This window comes from Hippoglossus hippoglossus, chromosome 23 (genome assembly GCF_009819705.1).
Source record: "Hippoglossus hippoglossus isolate fHipHip1 chromosome 23, fHipHip1.pri, whole genome shotgun sequence".
NCBI lineage: Eukaryota > Metazoa > Chordata > Actinopteri > Pleuronectiformes > Pleuronectidae > Hippoglossus > Hippoglossus hippoglossus.
The window spans coordinates 10,885,238-10,906,554 of record NC_047173.1 but is presented as its reverse complement, the minus strand read 5'-3'; the positions used below and the strand labels follow the sequence as shown (position 1 = coordinate 10,906,554).

Genomic DNA, 21,317 nt, shown 5'->3' with positions numbered 1-21,317 from the left:
GGCGTGTTTGCCTGTGCACACCGTTTATTATTATTATTATTATTATTTATTATTATAATCATATAATAATAATGGGACAAAAGAAAATCGAGTAATTATTCAACACGTTGTTTTGTTAGCAAGGCAGAAAGACTTGGCAGGACCTGTTTTGGTTAATGAACACAAAAAGGTCTTTCAATAACAAAATATATAATTATAATCATTAATAACATGGAACATGGACCATTAAAAGCTTCATTAACTAAAAAGGGAAGCCTTTATTAGAAATAAATCAGCACTGTGTGGGAATCCTGAAAAAAAGTAAACCTCAAACCAGAGACGTGTTTGGCCAATAAAAATAATTAATCATTTGAATTGCCAGTCACAGTTTGGATTGGGTTACGGCCATTTCCATACTGAACTGTTACGTTCTCATTCCCACTTGACAAGCACACGTAAACAGACACATTTAGCATTGCCCAATATTTAACCACGCAGATGGATATGTTTGTAAACTCTGATGAGACTGGGACTAGTCAGGTGGGTGACGTATAGTTATCTGCACATCACCACACACATCAATTCTCAGAGTGACAGGTGCTAAGTAAATGGCACATAAATGTAGGTTGCATAGCTAAAACCACAGGAATTCACTCCGAGTTTCATCAGAAGCACTTTCATGGCACTTAGCTTTTTATCTTCCCGTCTCTCTTCCTGTCTACTCTCCCCTCTGCCACCCCTTTTTCACCCCTTCTTTATCTTCTTCTCATCCTCCCCTTTGCCCGCTTCAGGCTAGTGAGCTGAAACAGAGCTAATGTTTGGGCTAATTAAGGACATTCCCCACCACTGCAGTCAGAGCAGATTTGCTGTTTCGACAAAAAGGAAGCCTTCTAAAGAGTTTAGATTTAAATCCTCCCTAAAATGTGCTGGAAGATACTTACTGGAAATGCCAGCCGGTCTTAACCTTCTTGGCTCATGACCCACCCCAAAACAAAGCCATGCTCTGTTGCAAGTATAATCGCAGACAAAAGAGAAAATAAGCACCAAAGTGGAGTTTTTATGTTGCAAAGTAGCTGCAAATATAAATTTATCACAAAAAATAAAACTCAAAGCTATGTATCCTCAGGTAGCAGATAGCTGGTGGCTGACCACACACTATCTGAAATATCTTCTAAACATACAGAAATAGCATCTTGCAAAATGTGTGTCTGCACATGCAAAAATGTGCTGTGGTGTGTTTGTGGTTTGGTGCCACCTGCAACTTTTAGAGTGCTGCAAAGTTGAGGCAAAGTTTCCTCTGTCTGCTTTCTACTCGTATTCTCTTGCACATTAAGATAAATAAAAAGTTTGAATCACAGCAAACTGCAAAAAGCTTCCGACTTGTCACAAACTTGAAAAATCCTCATCTACTTCTTTTATCGATTATCTATAAAGCCTTGTTTCATTGATGTTTAAAGAATTCAGGATATTAACACTCAAACCTGTTCCTCTGCAAACAAAGCCACATGGCTCTGTATGCATGGCCACGCACACATCAAACACACAAACTCTATACACACACTCACAATTAATATGAAGTATGCATAATGACGGCAGTTTCTGTTCAGTGCATGAAGTCGAGTTTCCTTGAAAAAAAAAAATCGGGTTCATTGCAACGTACAATATCCACCAAACAATTCTTTTAATTCCTCTTTAAGTAGAAACTAAACTGCAGCGCCACAATGTGTGAGCTGCCCTGCACTCTTCTGTGAAAGCCCCAGGGCAGGGGGAGCATCTGGATATTGAAAATACAATGGAGCAGACAATGTCTAAAGTACACAGGTCGAATGGGACTCCCATCAGGCCACAGGGGATCTACAGTCCATTACCTTCTAAAGCTCCCCATTAATGTGCTGTCTCGCTCTCCCCGTCTGCGTCACTCTTACTTACTCTCACTGTCTCTCTCTCTCTCTCTCTCTCTCTAACTCGCTCTGCTTCTCTTTTTTTAATCGTCCTCTCTTCGTCGGTCTCTGCGTTTATCTCTGTGAATATCATACTTTCTCCAACCAGGTTTGATTTAGATCAGTCCTTTTCTGGTGCTCTGAATTGTCTTGTTATTTCTGCCCATGTCTCTGCCTTCATCTCTCTTTTTGGCTTTTGCTCACGACTTATCTGTCTGGCTTTTTCATGGTTCCTGTCTCTCTGCACTGTGTTCATCACGATTTTGCTGCATTTTCTGCCTGATATTTCTCTTTTTGTCTCTGAATTTGTCTTAATACAGAACATCAATAGCTTTTTGTCTCATTTTTACTCATTTTTAATAAGGAGGCCCAAGTTCATGAGGCTGTGTATTCCTCTTCAACAAAACTAATCTATAGTTTATAATGGAGGGCAACTGTTTATGGATCCACTTTACCACTGAATGATAGATATTTAAAGTACACACACAACTGCACTAAGTCCTGTGTAGAAGACCTCACTAAAAACTAAGGACATTTCACAAACTAAATTGCAGTATGTATATGTAATAGTGCTGACATTGAAGTTAAACTTAAAGTTAGTCAGAATGGGTTGACTGACAATATTAATGATTGATTCTTTAACACACACACAAAAAAAGTGACAATTCACTGCTTAACCACATTATAAGCTGTTTGTTAGACAAGACAAATAGTCATTAGAGATTATGGGAAATTGGGTTGGAGCGGTTTCAGGGTGTACTGTGGTAAGATAGTTGATAGTTGTCATATACATTTGCCCACTAACATTATTGATAAAATGCAAGTGAGCTGTCACAATCAGCAACTGGCACCGCTGCACCACATACACACATAGAGAAAACGACAGAGAAAAGCATTACTGATAATCTTCCACCACTGCTGCTAACATGCAAACTCCCATGTTCTCTCGCATCCTCTTTCTTGCTTTTTCTTTCTGTAATTTCTCCATCTTTCTATTTCTTCCAACTTGCGCCACACATGCTCTGCAAGAGCACCCCTCCACTCAGTGTAGCTGAGCCAGAGTCAACAACAGTGTGACAGAGGTGAGCTGTTTATCACCCATTACACAATGAACAGACAACGCAACACAACTCACACGCATCCACACTCACAAAAGAACAACAGCAGTAACCAAACAGAACTGACCTCTCCGTCAACCCGGCCTTGTTATAATTTGTGTGTGTATGTCTGTGTATGTGTGGGCAGTGAAATAAGGTGGGCCATTTTTGTGCATTTATATGCATTTAAGCTTTAAAGGCTAAAAAGTTCATCATCATGACACCTTTCATCTCAGCTGTAGGACGTCATGAACAAGTTCTCTCATAAAAATCTCATTTTGAGTTTCATCTCTTGTAAAGACAGAAGATTTCCTTAAAAGGACTTTAACGTGTTTGCTGCAAGAATTCAAAATATAACCTTTAAATTCTAAGAAAAGAACACAAGGCGGATGACCATTAATACCATCATATCATACATATCATACAGGAATGATGTAATACTTTCACACGTAATACAGATTGACAATGGCACATCAACAAAAAGATATTTTCATTTCATGGGGATTTATCTTTTCGGTGTTTTCCACAACATGCAAATAACACTGAGAAGTGTCCTTGGCAATGTGGCAGATGACTGTTGGTCATCACGCAGCTGTTCAATCTCACACCCGACCACAGCATTAACAAGGACAGAAGGGGTTTTCCCGATCAAATCAAATGCCATTGAGCCCCACATACCATCCGTGTGACCTCGCCCTGTGGTGATTACATCATGCAGGCCATAGCTTATGAAAGATTGACTCCTAATCTGATGGGGAGAACTTCCTACCACACGGACCATGCAGTGTGTGACTGTGCACAATTTTGTGTGTGTGTGTGTGTGTGTGTGTGTGTGTGTGTGTGTGTGTGTGTGTGTGTGTTTATGGTGTTGCTCGGAATTGTCAAACTGACCATGAATGATTAAGATCAGAAATTCTACTTCATCCAACTTTAACAATTAAATCTTTCATGGGATGTGAGACATGCAGAGAGGACTTAAGTCTAACCTCTGTTTATGTGCATACCAGCTCAATTAGTGATGCAGTTTGTAACTTAATAGCATGTTTTCCTGAAATAAAGATGCAAAGAGTATATTGAAGAAAGATGTGGCCAAGGAATAACAACAACCACTCCTTGGTTATGAGGGAGTGGCTGTTGATGGTTGATGGTGAAGGTTGATGGTGTGAGCAAAAACTGAAAGCTTTTTGTTTTCTTTTAAAAAATATTTTGCTAAACTAAACACCTCTTAAATTACCTTATATTTTAATCTCTTCATTTAAAAAAAAAAAAAGTTTTAAAGCCAAATTGCCAAACATGCACTGGTTCTCAAATATAAGGATTTATGCTTTGATTGAAAAGGAATCCATGGTGTAATAGCTGTGTTACCATCCTCTCAATAAGAACTACTATGCAAAGATGATAGATAAATCAATAATAAACAATACTATCAAAAATATTCATAAATAACTGTGGCATGTCAGCTAAGATATAAATACAGTAATACAAGCATAAAAGCACAAAAAGCGTTATGCAAGAAAAACATACATTCTGGGTGGAATATCCTTTTAATTAAACATTAATTTGTCTGTCCAATATTATGCTAATAGTTCCCAACAATGTACCATTAGAACCAATTAATTTAGCTATAACAGTCAAGTAGGATTCGAGTGTATGGCTGAGCGTTTTTAATTTCTTAATTGAGGACAGTAGACCCAACACAGACAGTCCCTGACACACATTTATCCACTTTGAGAGTCCCCACTCATGCTGCTCTAGTTGTGGCTCAGCAGATGACACTATGCTGCTCCGCTGCTATTTATAGAAGAGGAAGAGAAAAAAATATGAGGGGAAAAATCCCATCTCTTCTCTCCATCTCGCTCTCTCTCTCCTCTTTCCCCAAGAAGCGTTTTTTAAGGTCGTAGAGGATGCAGAGGCGCAGACACAACCGGAGGGCGAGAGAGGAAGCCACAGACAGAGACACAAAACGGGAGGGAGAGTGACGGAGAAAGACAAAAAAAAGAGAACGCGACAAACCCATGCACAGTTGCACACAGACAGAGAGCATCAAAACTACACTTTGTTCTTTCTGTCTCACTATCGTTCAGTTCTATTTCCAGACATAATGAACCTGTTAAACCCAAATCTATTGTTGTTCTGTATACATTTTTATCTCAGGTTGAGTATTCTCTTGATATAAACTTCACATATATGAGACAAATGAAAACAATCAAAATGGCCATGTACTTGTTCGGAGGACATTAGATCACAGCCAAGTTTGGGCTGGTTCAACAAGAGATATAAGCCTTTTTACGGGTGTACAACGCCTTTTTGCCCAATGTCAGCTGGGATTGGCTCCAGCCCCTATGTGTCTCACAAAAGATAAACAGATAGTCGATGGATAAAATCAGTGACATGTTTTAACATGAAATCTGTGATTGAAGGAACCATTTCAAACTCTGACCTTCAGTTATTAAGACTAATAGACGCAAAAATTAAGGTTTGTCCTGTGTAGGCCTGATTAGGAAAGTTGTAGTTTACTATATCTTGCCATAAATGTCCATAGCATTGAGTTCATTTAATGTCAGTGGATATTGCTCGTGCTTTTTTTAATTTGAAATGCACTTGTTTATCTGCAAAAATCTTGAGCTGTAATAATGTATCACAGATGAAAATGTACTGCCATGAGGTGTAGGTGTGTGTGTGTGTGTGTGTGTGTGTGTGTGTGTGTGTGTGTGTGTGTGTGTGTGTATGTGTGTGTGTGTTTGAGGGGAAGGTTATGATGCGCCCCCCTACTTGGAGCCCCATTCCACGAAGAAATGACATCTTATCATTGGAATGTGGGGAATCTGGGAAGGATACAATGAAACCAGGAGCCGCCTCCTCCCCAAACACGCACACACACACATATACAAACAGACACACAGAATAGGAGGTTAACACAAAGAAAGAAAGAAAACAGGAGCTCACTTGCACACATTCTATAGGCAGACTGAGCGGCACACACACACACACAGCGGAAACAGTCTGTGCAGAGTCACTGCATAGGCAAAAGGAAGAGCAGACTAAACAAACAGAAAAAGAAAATACACACATAATCATACACACAGTGTTGTAGAGCAGGCAGCCTTGTGCAGTTCAGGTCACTTTACGCTGATGCAGACGACAGGCAGTTTAGAGACCTGATCTATTTTAGACTGAGGTCACACTCACACACTCTCCTGCAGGAGATGACCTGGTCTATTAAACGTGCATTCAGCCCTGTTCTCATGGGTTGATCTGTTGAATCAGAGGCAGTCGTCTGCAACTTAAGTGTCTGCCTTTTCATTGATTTAACAGGAGTCAGTCAAATACTGTTGGGATATTCTTGATATTTAATAAAACTTGATTACATTTAATCAAATTCTCTAATAGAAACAGATGTTTACCAAACCTAAGAAGTATGCGACCATTCTTAACTGGGTTAGAAGGATGGTCATGAAGCCAACTCAGCTGACGTGTTGATGAACTCGCTTCAAAACACTGACGTAGTTTAGATATGAAGGGAATGTGATATTTTTCACTTCACCTCAAAGGGCTTCATTGTCAATGTACCATATGACAGCCTCTATTCCATCAACTTTAAGGGTGAATAAGTCAGTCCTCATTCAGTTAATGTGTAAAAATATGTAGTTTTCCTCTATTCCATTAGTTAATTTGATGCCCTGTAGGGCTGTGCGACATGACGTTATACTGTCTCATATTTTCCGAAATTATTGTGTCACAAATCACAATATTTTTCATCATTCCAACGACACTATCCATTTTTCCACACATCATAGATTCAGACAGGAAATTTTCATGAGAGCAAAATAAACAAACATGGAGGAGAATGAATGTGACACAGAACAGGTCAATTCCGAACACGACTCCGACCCAGACAAAGACAAAACAAGGAGCTCGTATATAAAAGAGGAGACTATTTATGTTTGGTTTGGATATTTTTGACCATATTTACATTGTAGGCTTTTATTTATTTTGTGTCTTCTATTTGTTTCTTAATTTATATTTTGTTGCACACACCATTTCATATTTCTAGGTATGTTCTCAATAAAAGGAGAAAATTACACGAGTACGATCTTAACATTCATTCAAGTTTATAATTCACCATGCAATAAGAAATAGGCCTTAATATGTGGTCATTTTATTAAAAAAATGTAATTGAGTGGAGACCATTTGCAATACCATGGTTAGTATTGTTATGTGGATATGTATACTCCATCAGGATATGAGATTGTGGTCATATCGCACAATCCTAATACCCCATATTATAAAGGTCAAAACCTTTTATTTTAACCAAAACTTTGAACCTGCAACTGCGGAGGCTAACTTTCTTATATATAAACACCACCAGACAAAGAATTCCTCACAATTACATTAAAGAAAATAAAGTATCCTCAAGTACCTCCTAGGACAGTTTCAAGCAAAGAAGTAAAGTTTTCAGAGTATGACACGGTGTCTTAGCTTTCAGCTTCAGCCAGCCTGAGGAAAGAGACGCTGTTCACCTGATCCAAGATTTGCCTTTTCTAGCTCAAGACGACATTACCCAATCCCCTGCCTCTGATCTGCAGCTGTCAACCAAAAGCTGCTCTGGATTTCCAGGAAGTGATTATTCTTACAATGTGAGCATTGTTTTGCAGCTTCCTGGCAAAACATATTTAAAATGGGAAAACCAGTAACCCTCTTTTCGCTAATCAGGCAAACACTCGCCTTAAGTCAGGCCATTGAGAGTGTGTGTGTGTAGGGTTGAATCTGGGTTGCAGTAGAAATCCAAACTTTCTTGAGGACAAAGTTGAGTGTAAGCACTGCAAGTTCAAATGCAGGTGCTTTTCACACATGTCTCTGAGGCTCTTTTTTCTATCTCAGCTATGTAGTGTCTATCAGATCATAGATGTCTGAAATAATCTTCAAAGTGCAGATGGCAAAAGGATCAATGAGTGAGCGGAGGAGGAGGAGGAGGAACCAAACGTAAAGTTACTCCCCTCATACGTGTGAAATCTAAGGAGGGAAGGAGATTGAAAGGGAGGGAGGGATTAAGATGAAGACAGAAACAAATAAGACAAAGGAAAATAATGCGAAGAGCAGGGAAAGATGAAGGAGATAAAGGGAGAGTGGAGGGAATTGATTGGAGAGAAAGGGAAGAAAAAAGCTGGATAGAGAGAAAAGGAAAGCAGAGAGAGAACATAAGCTTCGTCATCATGTGTAACTGTGAAAATCATCTATCATCTGCTTGATGCATTTAGTGTCCCCGACTCACCCTTCAATACACACACACACACACACTCACCCTTCAAAATACACACACACACACACACACACACACACACACACACACACACACACACACACACACACACACACACACACACACACACACACACACACACACACACACACACACACACACACACACACACACACACACACACACACACACACACCAACTGTAAGCACACAATGCCTTCCCATGAGTCAAGAACACACACACCCTGTTTCCAATAAAACCATGATATAATCATATAAAGCACACATACCAACACACACACACTGAGAAACACACTAACACTCCATGTGCGGATTGTGTTGGTTAAAAAAACACCCTCAGCAGTTTCTCAAGCATCTTTTACTTTCTCAGCTTTTGTCATTGACAGGAAGAGTTTGGTCTGAAGAAGGTGCTAAAACACTTCAGCATCTTCATTGTTACCACTTATAAAACCACGTGCCATTTCTCAGAGGCACACACAGACACACAAAGTGTTAGCGCAGGATTACACTTGCTACTTATTTTACTAAACAAACACAGAGTGGGAGTCAGGTCAGTAAATGTCTTCACTCTATACACAGACACACAGACGCACGGACACGCACAACTCAACTGTTAACACACATATCTGAGTCCTCAAAGCAATCAGGGGAGATTTATGTGTGTGTGATAAAATGCTGCACTCCCATGGGTGGAGGGTCGAGACTATGTGCAGTATTTTTACCCATGTATCATTGTGCACAAACATTTTAAATTTGTGACTTTGTTTCACAACTATGAGCTCACACCCTCCACTGCAATCTATTCTAATTAAATTCTTAAAGATAGGGTGGCCTGACCTAGCTCTTCAAAATGAGAGGAAGTTCTGTACCCACACACACAAACATTGGGTTTGCATATGAGGAAGTCTTAGCTTCTCTGTTTCCCTTCCCTTACCGACATATGACAGAGAGATTGAGAGGGGGAAAAAAGACAACGCAAGAGGAAGACTGAGCAATAGTGAGAATAAAATGTCAAAGCGATTTCCTCAGTGCTCTCTCTCTCTCTCTTATCCTCTGTCATCTTCAGGTTATCCTACACCAGAGGCGAACACAGAGCGACCTCCTCTTACGGCGTTCCCCTGTTTTATCATTCATAAATCCAACTGGCTGAGCTTTAGGGTCTTTGCATATCTGAGCTACACATCTTGTTGTCCCGCACTTATGCACAAGTGTGTGTAGGAATGATGTGTGTGTATAACTGTCAGCTGTTTGAAGTCAGAAAACTCTTACTTTGACACTAAGCCCTTACAATTCTCTTGAATATGCTTCCTCTTTTCTTCAGTTTTATGTGTCAGGAAATAAACTTGTTTGGCCATGGTGAGTGTGAGATTCCCAAGATGCGACGCAAGTTTCACCCGCCTAGTTTTATTAGACAATAATAACAGCTTCACGAGTGATGTTATCATGCTGATTGATGACACATGTACACAGACCTCCAAGTCAAAACTGTACGGTAGCTGGTACAGCGACTGTAGCGGAGAAAGCAGCTAAATCCAGCTACAAAATCTCTTTTCATGTGGCTCTTAAATTACTTAGTCCACAAAACCATCTGACAGAAAAACACAGGAAACATACTGAAAGCAAAAAAATAAGCGTTACCAGTTTAAGTCCTTTATAATTAAACAGCTGAGCTCATCTGCAGAGGGGAGGCTCAGCCAAATGAAAAATGTAAGTTAAAACGATACCCAGAGTCAGCTGCAGTGTACACACAGCCACATTCTCTCTACACACCAAATAGACATGTACAAAATAGCATAACTGCTTATCGGGATGCGCAATATGACCAAACTTTCACACATATCGTTTCTTGTATAGATCAAACCCATTCTCGACCACGTAAACTGGGTCTCTGCAGATCTAAATGGTAACAACAGCCATTATCAGCTCCCAATTGGACTTTTGTGTCTTTCGTGCTGTTTGACATGATTCGTGCAGAAGTGGTGAAAGAGGTTAACGGTGCATCTTTTTGCTATGAGCTCCATGTTATTCTCTTAGCTCATCTGAGTCCATTTGTTGGTGATGACCCCAATCTGTGTCATCTTCACTCTCCTCTGAGTTAGTTTTTTGTAACCTTAATGCAAAGTTCCTGCCCACGTCGGCTCTCAAAATGCAAAGTTCCGTCTGAATGACAAAATAAATGCAATGCAGAGTGATTTGCCACAAAACAAAATAAATTATAAAGCATATAATGAAATGATAAGATGTTTTAACTATCTTCCCATCACATGTTATATAGTTAGTCATGTCACAGAGCTTTAATTGTCTAAAAGAAAAAGGAACAGAGTAAATTATTAGTAGCCTGCATTTAAAACATTTACAAGAAAACACGGTTTCTATTCTGTTTTTCACTATGTGTGTGTATTTTGGGGGGGTACTTTAAAGCAACTTCAGAATCAATCAGCAGTGAGAACCTGCTTTTGCTTAAGGCTTGACACAGCTGCAGTTTACTGTTTTGTCAGGGAAATCTGAACCTCTGAAAGTCTAACCGTTTCACCTCAGCTCTGCTGCCCTGGAGTAATCTGGGGATATTTATCTTTCAGCAACAAAAAAAAAAGTTCTATACATGTGTACTCATGTATATCATCTCCTATTCAAAATGTTTGGATGTAAAACTTCACAATTTCCAACGTCTGTAATACGTCAAATGCTATTTTTGGAAAGAGGTTAATTTTTTCCAAGACCATATAAGAATGTATACAAATACTAGTCTGTTAAGGCAAAGCTGTGTAATATGCAGAGATAAAGTGCAACAGAGAATTCACTGTTCAGTAAGAGTGCCTTTAGGAAATAAACACTTCGTAAACGCCTGATATAAACAATCCTGATAAACATCTTAATATGCTCTTTCTTCCTCTTGCTCCCTTTTCATTTTGTGCCTCAAACATGATCTGTTCCCCTCCATCCTTACACCAACACGTGGACACATTTCAGGCTAGTATAGGATGCTGTGGGCCATATGTATGTGACAGATTTAATTTAGTGTACCTAATGGTACTAGAGGGATATGAATTACTGAAATAAAACAAGAGGGAGATTGTAAAATAAAATGCACATTTTAGATGTTAAACAAAAAAAACAAATATTCCCAACAGAGCTGTCTGAGGTCTATAATAGTTAGAAACTGATTTATAGTAGGAGTTTATAGGAGTGATTGAATAACCGTTATTGAGGGAGCCCCACAAGCGTGTGTATGGGCTTGTATATGTTTGTGGGGTGGGGGTTAATCCGCCTTGTGTTGCTGTTGGGAGAGAAATTTCAAGGTCTTTGACTGCCAATAGAGCTGAGAGCCTAAGGTCACACACACACACACACACACACACACACACACACACACACACACACACACACACACACACACACACACACACACACACACACACACACACACACACACACACACACACACACACACACACACACACACACCCTCTTCTTTAGTTTCTCTGCTCCACTCCCGCTTCTCCCTCCTCCTCCCCCTTTATACTTTGTCTTTTTTCTCCCATTTTTCCTCCCCCCACATTTCCCATTTCTCTGTTCTCTCAGTGAACTCCAACATTCACCTCCCTCTTCCTCTAACCCCATGCTCCTGTTCTCCAATATATCTTTCTATTTTTGCAACTTGTTCAATCTTTTCTCCAGGTTGCTCTTAGCTTCACTGCTTCTGCCAGAAGTGGTTGAATGTGGGGAAGGCCCCTAATGATCCCCTCTGATTTAACAGGCTGAACTTTGAACTTCCACCTCTGCCCTCTCATAAGGCAACGGTTCTCCCTTTTCCCTCTATACTTTCTTTTTACCTCTTAATTGACTTGTGCTACTAATATTATCTCAGTTTCTAGAGTTATCCTGATTGTGTGTGTGATCAGAACAGCTGATGGTTTCATCTCAGAATTATTTAACCACTTTCATGAGCTACAAAGACAGACATACTCAAACTGCTTGGTTTTGTGCCATTGACACTACAAGATTTACTAGCACCAGGCCCTCTGCAATTTTCCCCACACACTTTCAAGACAAGTTAAGCCTTTCGGATGATATAATACTGTTAAACACTGTATGTAACTGCTGTTATCATTGAACATTTTTCTAGATTAGTGTATCAAGATTAAACTGACCCAAAATGTTTCCCTTTGTCTGTTTTCTACCAGTCCAGGAGAACTGCGTCAGCCTCTCCCTTCACATCCATCAACTGCCATCCAGTCTGACAAGGCACCTTAAGATAAGCTACCAGGTGACCTTCCTCGTCTTTCTCCACCCATTCCATCAATTCATCAATCTTTTCCTTCACTAAAGCTTAAGCAAACTATCTGCTCTATCTCTTTCCCTCTCCCCCACCTCCTGCTGCTCTGGTTCCATACATCTATAGATTCCTCAGGAAACAAAAGTTAACCTTATTTTGAGGTCTATCTATCTTTAACAGACACCTTAAAAAAAACACATTGAAATGGCACACACACACACACACACACACACACACACACACACACACACACACACACACACACACACACACACACACACACACACACACACACACACACACACACACACACACACACACACACACACACACACACACACACACACACACACACGATCCTGACTCCCACAGATCTCCAGTTGCCATGCCCACCCAGTGAGTGAATGTGATTGGTTGTGGTGTGTGTCTGTGTGTGTATGTAACTTTACTCCCAGCATTCTGCCACATGTCAGCAGACGCTCAGTTATCTTTCTATCAGACATATGCACAGAAAGGATTAAGTCTGTACACAATAGAAAAATACTTGTCTCTACATGCTTATAAAGAGTCATGTGTCCCGGACAGAGGAACCTCGACAGAGGGTTGACGTCTGTGTTTTCTTATAAACAAACTTGCATTTCCGGATTTTAGGCGGAATACAGGAGCACGTGTGATAGAGATGACAGGAAACACAACCCACAGTCACACAGGAAATATTCGCACGCTGAGATATACACACAAGCACAGATTAGCAGTGAAAACATTTGATCATACAACTCAACGTGTTTGACTCTCTAGGGTTGTAATTAATCAAACAATCAGTCATAGAAGAGAACACAAGATCATGTTCAGTCGACTAAACACACAATTACTAGTTGGGGTTACCCATGACTTTTACTAAACAAAGAAAAAATTTAATTTCTTTGCTCAATTTCTGACATATTACAATTAACTCCCAGCATGTGGCTAATTATGTCATCATCTGTCCCTTAAATGTCCTAACAACAGATAAAATATCCTATTTACAGATGAAAAGTATTAGATTTTTTCCTCTGGCTCAGTGTCTCATCAGGGCAAGCAGTTCCACGTGAGTCCACGTTACTGTTTTCGCCCTTCGCTAAAATCTCAGCTCACCACCCTGAGAGTCTTATGACTGCCTGAGACTGTTATTCTACATCGGCAACTAATTGACGCACTGTGCTTCCTTGTCAACAAGAGGAGCAGCAAAGACAATCTCCACTTTCTGTCACCAGCAAACTTACATCTTTACACTCCTCTGCATGTCTCGTGCTCACACTCTCTGTACCTCTTTGACACACAGTGCACAAGTTGCATCAGAGTACCATACTGTAGCACCAGCATCCTGTGACGAGTTGAGTGCCATCCTGTCTCATGTTTCACCTTTTTGTGAACCTTTATGTATCTACAGGCCGAGAATCAAAGCTGATTGGGAGCTGCCCAGTGCGCCCTGTCTTGTTCAAGCCACAGAGAAACAATACAGGAGCAGCTCTCATCTATCCTGTAGATGTAGGTGAGAAAGTCAACAGTTTCACTTACTTTCAGTACAACGGAATTTCACAGAAATTCAGGGGATTTTTGACCAAGGTGTTTCTAGTCATAACCTTGAGATCTAATCATCCACTCTACAAACCTAAGATTTATGAGGTTCGATTTCCAGCACGTCAGACCGCCACAGTCATCAGAAATTAAAACCGAAGCATTCAGGCTTTGATTGTTCAGCATCCTCTTCCTCATTCGATACTCATTTGTGCAACGTGCGTTAGAGGTAATATGATTCACTGCAGCATCCGTTCACATGTATAAATCAAAGTGGGGTAACTGAAAGGATGTAGTAATGAAAAAACAAAACCATGAGTAAGAAGAAAAGAGCGGCAGGGGCTGCACCATACCTCCTCAGTTTGTTAGATTTTTCTGTTGGTCATGCTCGTAAGTAACCACTGATTAGTTTTTCAAGAAAAAAAAAAAGAGTCATTCTGCATCTCACAGCTGTTTCAACATTATAGAAATATAAATCTGGCCCAAGGTATATACAATAGAATTTTAAAAACCATGTATTTTCAAACAATGAAGCCTCCTGAGCAATAATCTTGCAACAAACCAGACCATGAACACTCAGAGTGAAGCCATCATTCATGGGAGAAAAACAACAGTTGGAGGATCTTCGAAAAATCAACTGTGCATTTTTTGAATGTATTTTTTTTTTTTTTACGCCTTTAATGGATAGGAAAGAGTAAGCTGTGAAACGGGGGATAGAGAGAGAGTGGGGGAGGACATGCATCAATGGCCGCGGGTCGGAATCAAACCCGGGCCTCTGCAGGTTGAGGCCTTGCCTCGTTGTGGAGGCAGCTCTACCAGGTGAGCTATACACCGCCCCAACAACTGTGAAAGTTATTATGATGCTACTATCACAGGATTCATATTTCCTCTCAGTAAAACACAACCTTAACTCAAGACACACAGCTTCAGAAGAATTGTGCAATCAAATCCCAAGAGAATGCAAACTAAAATAAATCTGGAAAGAGAAAGTTGAACATGAACTACCTCATTGCTGCTGTTTTAAATTACACTAAAACACCATGTTGATAGGAAACATCAAGTAAATGTTTCCCTCGTCTTGCACTTTACTAACTGTTGGTAGGACTGTGGCCCTTCTCAAATAAAATGCAGCAAAAATCAAAGCACCAAACATGTGCAATTTAACCACATATGAATGTAATCTGCAACAGTATTGCACTATCAATCTGGTTGTGATTTCATTTTGTGAACCTTTATACAGGAAAGCAGCTGGATTTGCAAGAAGTTAATATTAGTAGCCATAAAACCTGGATTGAATTTAAACACCTCAGGAAGGAACAAAAGATGATATTAAAGACATAGCTACATAAACAGGAAAACAAACAGCACAGAGGTGACAGTTGTATGAGTCTTACCTGGAGTTCACACCACGCCACTTCCACCGTCGTCTCCGTATCCAGTCCTTTGTAGACTGTCTTGAAAGAGCCTCTTCCAATCTCGATGTCAAATTTCAGGAAGCGTCCATCCGGTGAAGTCCCCACAGCTTTTGTCTCTACCTCCTCTATATCATCCTGCACTCGTTTCTCAGCTTCTCTCAGCTCTGCTCGTGCTTTTGCTAGACCCTTCTCCTCCTCCGTCTCCCTCTCCTTCTCTTCGGCTGGACTACTAACGCTGCTCTCTCCTACATGTTTGATCACTTTTTCACCTTTTGCCACCTGTTGTGTGTTCTCGGACCCTCTGGGAGTTAATGTTACATCAGGCTGTTTGACTGCTGTGTTGTCTGTAACATCCAATACTGTCGGGCTGGACACTTTCTCTGCCCCATCTGCATGTTCAACACTGCTACTGGTGGGAACTGGAACCGTAACACTGCCTTCGGTTAGATCTTTCTCAGCGATTTCTACATGCCCTTCTTCAACAGCTCCACTAACCCCAAGACCAGGATGACGGGTATTGCTTTGCAAATAGGAACCTCTCTCGACTTCATCATCTTGCACCCCAGGTCCAGGCCCTGAGAGCTGGGGAGTGAGGAAGACGGGCAACCCTTCACAGTCTGGAGGTGAGGTGAGTATCACAGCTGCTTTGCTGGGCAGGTCTAAAGCTGTGGCGTTGGAGTCACAGATGACGCTGCGACGGAAGAAGCGGTGCTCAGCTGTTTTAGAGTCTCTATCCATCGTGTGGCGCCGGCGTCGGACCTCCGTGACACCACCGAGCTTCTCCACCACATGCGAGTCTGAACTGGAAGAGCCGTTCACATTCTTTTGAGGGGTCTGGGGTGATGGACAGGCAGAGGTAGAGGGAGGAGGGGAGGCTGGGGCAATGAATATTACCGCTTTACTGCTGCTATTGCTTTCAGACATTCCGCCCTGATGCTTAGACCCAAAGAAATATAGAAAAATTCTTTATGTATAAATAAGGATTTTTTTTTTTTCAATTAGTATTCACATTAACCTATTTGTAAACTGATTGTGGGTGCAAATCTTGACCAGCAAGCTCCTTTTTCAAGTGAAAACCTCTGATCAAAGTAAAAGCAAAGTGGACAGGTTACAAAAAATATATCAATCAACTACAGTAATCCTTGTTGTGGTCTGTAGATTTTTTATCTAGAATTTATTAACTCTACTTCCCCTTTGCAATGTCAACTTGTTTCAACAAGACTACTGACAGTTCCTGTTAGGCCCTTCTGTACAGGGCTCAGGGAAGCCCCAGGGGGGGCTGAGGGGCTTTCTCTTGAAGATTGGGGAGGGAGGGGACGAAAGGCAGTCCGAGGAGGGAGAGTGCAAGCACTGCAATGATGTAACACCTGTCAAATTAACACCTGAATCCATTCTGCTGCCAATATCCAGAGAGCAACCACCATGACATGGAAGAATTGGAGATCTAACAGACCAGTGTGGCCTCCTGAAGGCTAAAATGAAATATGGTTGGAATCCAATCTTTTACAGCTTGACTTGACTGAGCTGGCTGAAGCCTCCTCCACTCACCGAGGGCAGGAAGCTGGTGAGGCCAGACAGAATGCTAGCCTGGCCTAGCCTGGCCTGGCCTGGCCCGGCCCAGCTTGGATCTCTAGCTGTTCTTTTTGCTGTTAAATAAAAGAAGAGAGAAAAGAGCTGAAAGATTAAACTATATACTCTTTATGCATCTGAGCATAAATCACAAAATTCACCCCTCACTTGACATCACTGACCCAACCAACTTCATGGGACTCATAAATAATACTTGGTTGCCTGCCAAAGTGTCTAGTATAAAATACAAGCTGTCAGATACTGTGATATTTTACCACCATCTGGCTCATGACCGAGCGATACCGACCATATGAGTGACAGAAGCAGGGTGGGAAATTAACACAAACCGAGCTCTGCCATAAGTTGTGTTACAGGTAAATAATCTTATCCTTTCTCTGACCATTATGTAGAGATTCTTCATTTCAAAATAATTTGAGTGGTAAAAAATGTGTAAATCACTAAATGACAAAGCTTAATTTCTCACATCATACAATACATTTTTACTTTAATTAAAGTAATTAATTTATGATTCCAGATACAGACCAACTTTTGGCTCACAAGTCGGTGAACATTTGACTGGTCTTGAGCCTGGTCTGATCTTAACTCTAAAACTCAAGCTCAGTGACAACATAGAGATCCACATCCCACCTCAGTGTTTCCCCCACTAATCGCCCCAGTGTAGTTAACGCAGTGGAGTGGAGCAGAAAAGTGTGCGCCTAATTGCTCCACGTTCCAAATTTAGCCCAAAGTCACAACAGCCTGGCTGACCCAAGGTTAGGCTACTCCATGGCAATTCAGCAGCTTAACAGGAAAGAGGTGGGGAGCGACAGAGATAGAACCACTGCACAGAAACGGAATGCATATCTGAGGACAGTGTAAGTGTATATTACATATTAGATTACAGAAAACTTAAAAGGAGACAAGAAATATGCATGGCTGAATTTGCAATACATTAGATCCTATGGATAACTCCTACTGTGTTATCATGGTAGCACAGAGGAGCAGCAGCAGCTTTATTGTATGATGTTAGGAATAATTTATGTTCAAAACAAGCTCATAAGTCTCATCAACACTGATCCAAAAAAAGGAACCTGTGATGCAAGAAATGTGCAGAATATTTGCAGAATAAACAGAACAGAACACTTTAAACTTTCACTGAGTAAGATTTGTGCCTTATACTTTCCTTATATTGACCATTCACAACACCAGAGATTGATGTGACCCCACAGGATACAGTATATTGTCTCAAACAAGGGATCAGTTCTGAAGAGGTCACACTAGGTACATGTGCCTTAGGGCCATCAAGAAGTATATAATTTGGATCTTTTCAAAAGAAAATCTCACCTCGGCAGCTTCCTATGCCATTTTATCATTTATGCATTGATATTTTATGAATAGTTATTAAATCAGGTCTGAAATAATCCCTCAGATTATGGAGCCTGGAACTGTTTTTGCATGTGACGGCACCTGGCTGCCCTGCAGGTTTTTTTTAAAGAAGTCTTTTCACTCAACCAGATGTCTCAGCTGCCAGTCCAGGTGTACACAGTGACGAAAGGACCTACAGTGATCAATGAGGTAATGCATTACACAACGACGCCAACTGAAGAGACGAGACTGATGATGACTGACAGTGGAAGTCTCTGAAGTGGTTTACAGGTTGTGTTTCATGTAAATCACAAAGAAAATCCCTTCAGATCTCAACATTTCACTGGACAGCTGTGTGACCCCCAGTAGCTGAACGTCTATGTATCATCATCAGACTGTTTATAATTTGAGGTTAAACTCAACTTCAGAATCCCACTGGGGAGATAATTTAAACTCAATGCTGCTAAAGAAAAAACATCTGTCTCTCTGCGGCTGTGATTATGACATGTAGCTTATTTAAGAAATGAGCCATGAAGAGATGTTTTTACAGTGACTTCACAACAGCTACAGGGTACTGTTAGTTTTAACTAATTAATAAATAAATAAAAAACCATGCCTCTACTGGATTTATATAAGGGCAATAGGGAAAAAGAGCATGCATATTAGATACTTTTCTATGTTTTATAGTCTGTATTAACAACAAACTGTGATTTTAAGGCCAAATGTACAACGTTAGTATTTGATATTAAGTCAATAAAAGCTTATTTTGATGTAACAGGTCATGATTACTTTGGTCACAGGTGTCATTGATGATTTATTAGTTAACCTGAAATTAGCCTTGCTAGCATAAACGAGCTATATCATTGAAAATAAAAAAAATGATAAATAGGTTCTTAAATCATTTATACAATCTTAACATAATGTAAAATACTCGAAAAAAATTACACATTTTTAAGTTTTAATCGTATTCTATGCTTCCTGCCTAATAGAACTAACGTGTATATTCGAGCTAAAAGCTAAATTAAAGCTAAACTAAGGCTAAATAGCAAAAATTGAATGTTGTTTTAAAAAAGAAGTAGCTGACTGGCTATTAAAATAGAACACAAATGAGTGTCAAATTTTAAATTAGAAATGAATCAAATGTTTTTTAACCTGGCTCCTTAAAACCTGGAGAACTGAAATATTGTATTAAAAAAAAAAGAGCACAGTGGGGAAACCCAAAAGTAAAAGAGACAGAGGAACCATAGATGTACAGGTAGTTTGGGGGATTATAGGTTACCCTGTGTTAAAGGAAGTTATGATTTCATATTCAAATCATAATGAAAGTGACTCACTGGGCTGTAAGGGGGTCTTTTGCTAAGTGACCTGAGCACATCGTGGAGTGAGGGGCTCACTGCTGCCTGCTGGAAACTCAAGAGACCCGGGCTGTGCAGCTAACTTCACCCTCCTGGCAAAACAGGGCAACAGACACAGCCTTTTCCAATGAAGAGTCGTGACAAATGGAGATAAAATGTACCTCTTACATCGGTGAGGAGCTTGTTGCGGGAGGAAACTTGATGAAGAAGCCTTGAAGTCCTCTGCAGGGGGGGTCCGCTCCGACACAGAGCTAATGTCTGTTAGTGCGTCACATTAAAGCCACAGTTGGTTGCTTTAAAGAAAACAGAGAAAAGACGATATTTACAGAAAATGGCCCCCTCAGTTATGTCCGTATCCTCATTAGAAGGTCCGAGCAGGGAGGCTGCGAGCGCGACGCGGCACGGCGGACTAGCAGACACCTCCCACCGGGAAGAGAGAGGAGCCAAGTTCGCTCTTTTCAGGCTGCCTCCGTGCTGTCGGTGCCCGGGTCCGCAGCCGCTACCGAGCGGCAACAGCCTGACTCACACTCCGCTCATATCTTCACCCGTATCCACATCCAGTCCAGCTGCTGCCACCGTCCTGAACCCGTGTGTGTGTGTGTGTGAGAGCGCAAATAATCCGACGTGATCCACACTTATTCCCCCCGTTTTCAAGCCATCAGACGGCGGCTCATCCGCTCCGTCCGCTCCGGGCTCTTCTCCAGCGATGACTCGACAGGGCGACGACGGGGCTTTCACACCGAGGAGCCGCGGCAAGGCAGCGGCCGTGAGCCCGGAGGATACCGGAAGCAGAGGAGTTCTTCCAGACTAAAGATAAAATCCACCAGCAACGTGATACATGACATGATAGTGGAAAGACTGGGATCAACCCCCACATATAATAGTACAATAGAAAAGTCTATTGTAAGATAAATAACACATTTTACATGTGCTACAGCTCTTATTCATACACATGCTTTTAATGTGGGGGATCCAGCTGTGGCCCAGATGTGTCTAATGCTCTTAGGCTGAAGCATAGCATATATATATATATATATATATATTTTTTTTTTTTTTAATTTACATGAGAGTGTTCATACAGTTAATAGTAAAAGCACATGTCATGGTATTTGTTTTTTTTTATATAAAATTCAGTACTGATACAAGAAACTGCAAACATTGACTATAACAATCTGGTTGTCAAGTAATCGGTTGAAAAGTTCCCTAAACATATGCTATAGATTACCTCTAATTGCCAAATATTCCTAAATACACCAGACCCTTCATTAAACCAAATGTTGAAAACATTACATTTATATGTATTAATTTAATCTACTAGTAGCAGTTGTCGAATTATGGCTAGATGTACTTAAATAAAAGTAACCACTATGACATTGAATCTAATTAACTACATTCTTCACTGAATTAATATAGTGTCAGCTCAACTCGACTGAACTATATTGCTATATAGTTATTTAAAATGTTTTATTTTGACAGGGAAAACC

The 21,317-nt window shown here is 40.6% G+C and overlaps 1 protein-coding gene across 17 annotated transcripts in view; it reads right to left on the bottom strand.

Annotated features, from left to right (window-relative positions):
- The window catches only part of wnk1b (WNK lysine deficient protein kinase 1b), an 83,419-nt gene extending 62,841 nt beyond the window's left edge, over positions 1–20,578 (bottom strand). For 10 of the 17 annotated variants that reach the window (XM_034578461.1, XM_034578465.1, XM_034578467.1 and 7 more), the window contains exons 1-2: positions 20,002–20,576; positions 15,524–17,190 (exon numbers count right to left, since the gene is read on the bottom strand). In XM_034578461.1, the coding sequence (XP_034434352.1) occupies positions 15,524–16,468 (945 nt within the window). In that variant the 5' untranslated portion in view covers positions 16,469–17,190; positions 20,002–20,576. Of the gene's footprint in view, positions 1–15,523; positions 17,191–19,757; positions 19,917–19,994 lie in introns of those variants that run through there. The other 7 variants (XM_034578460.1, XM_034578464.1, XM_034578472.1 and 4 more) reach the window with 5 other exon arrangements.
- Positions 20,579–21,317: the final 739 nt, after the last annotated feature.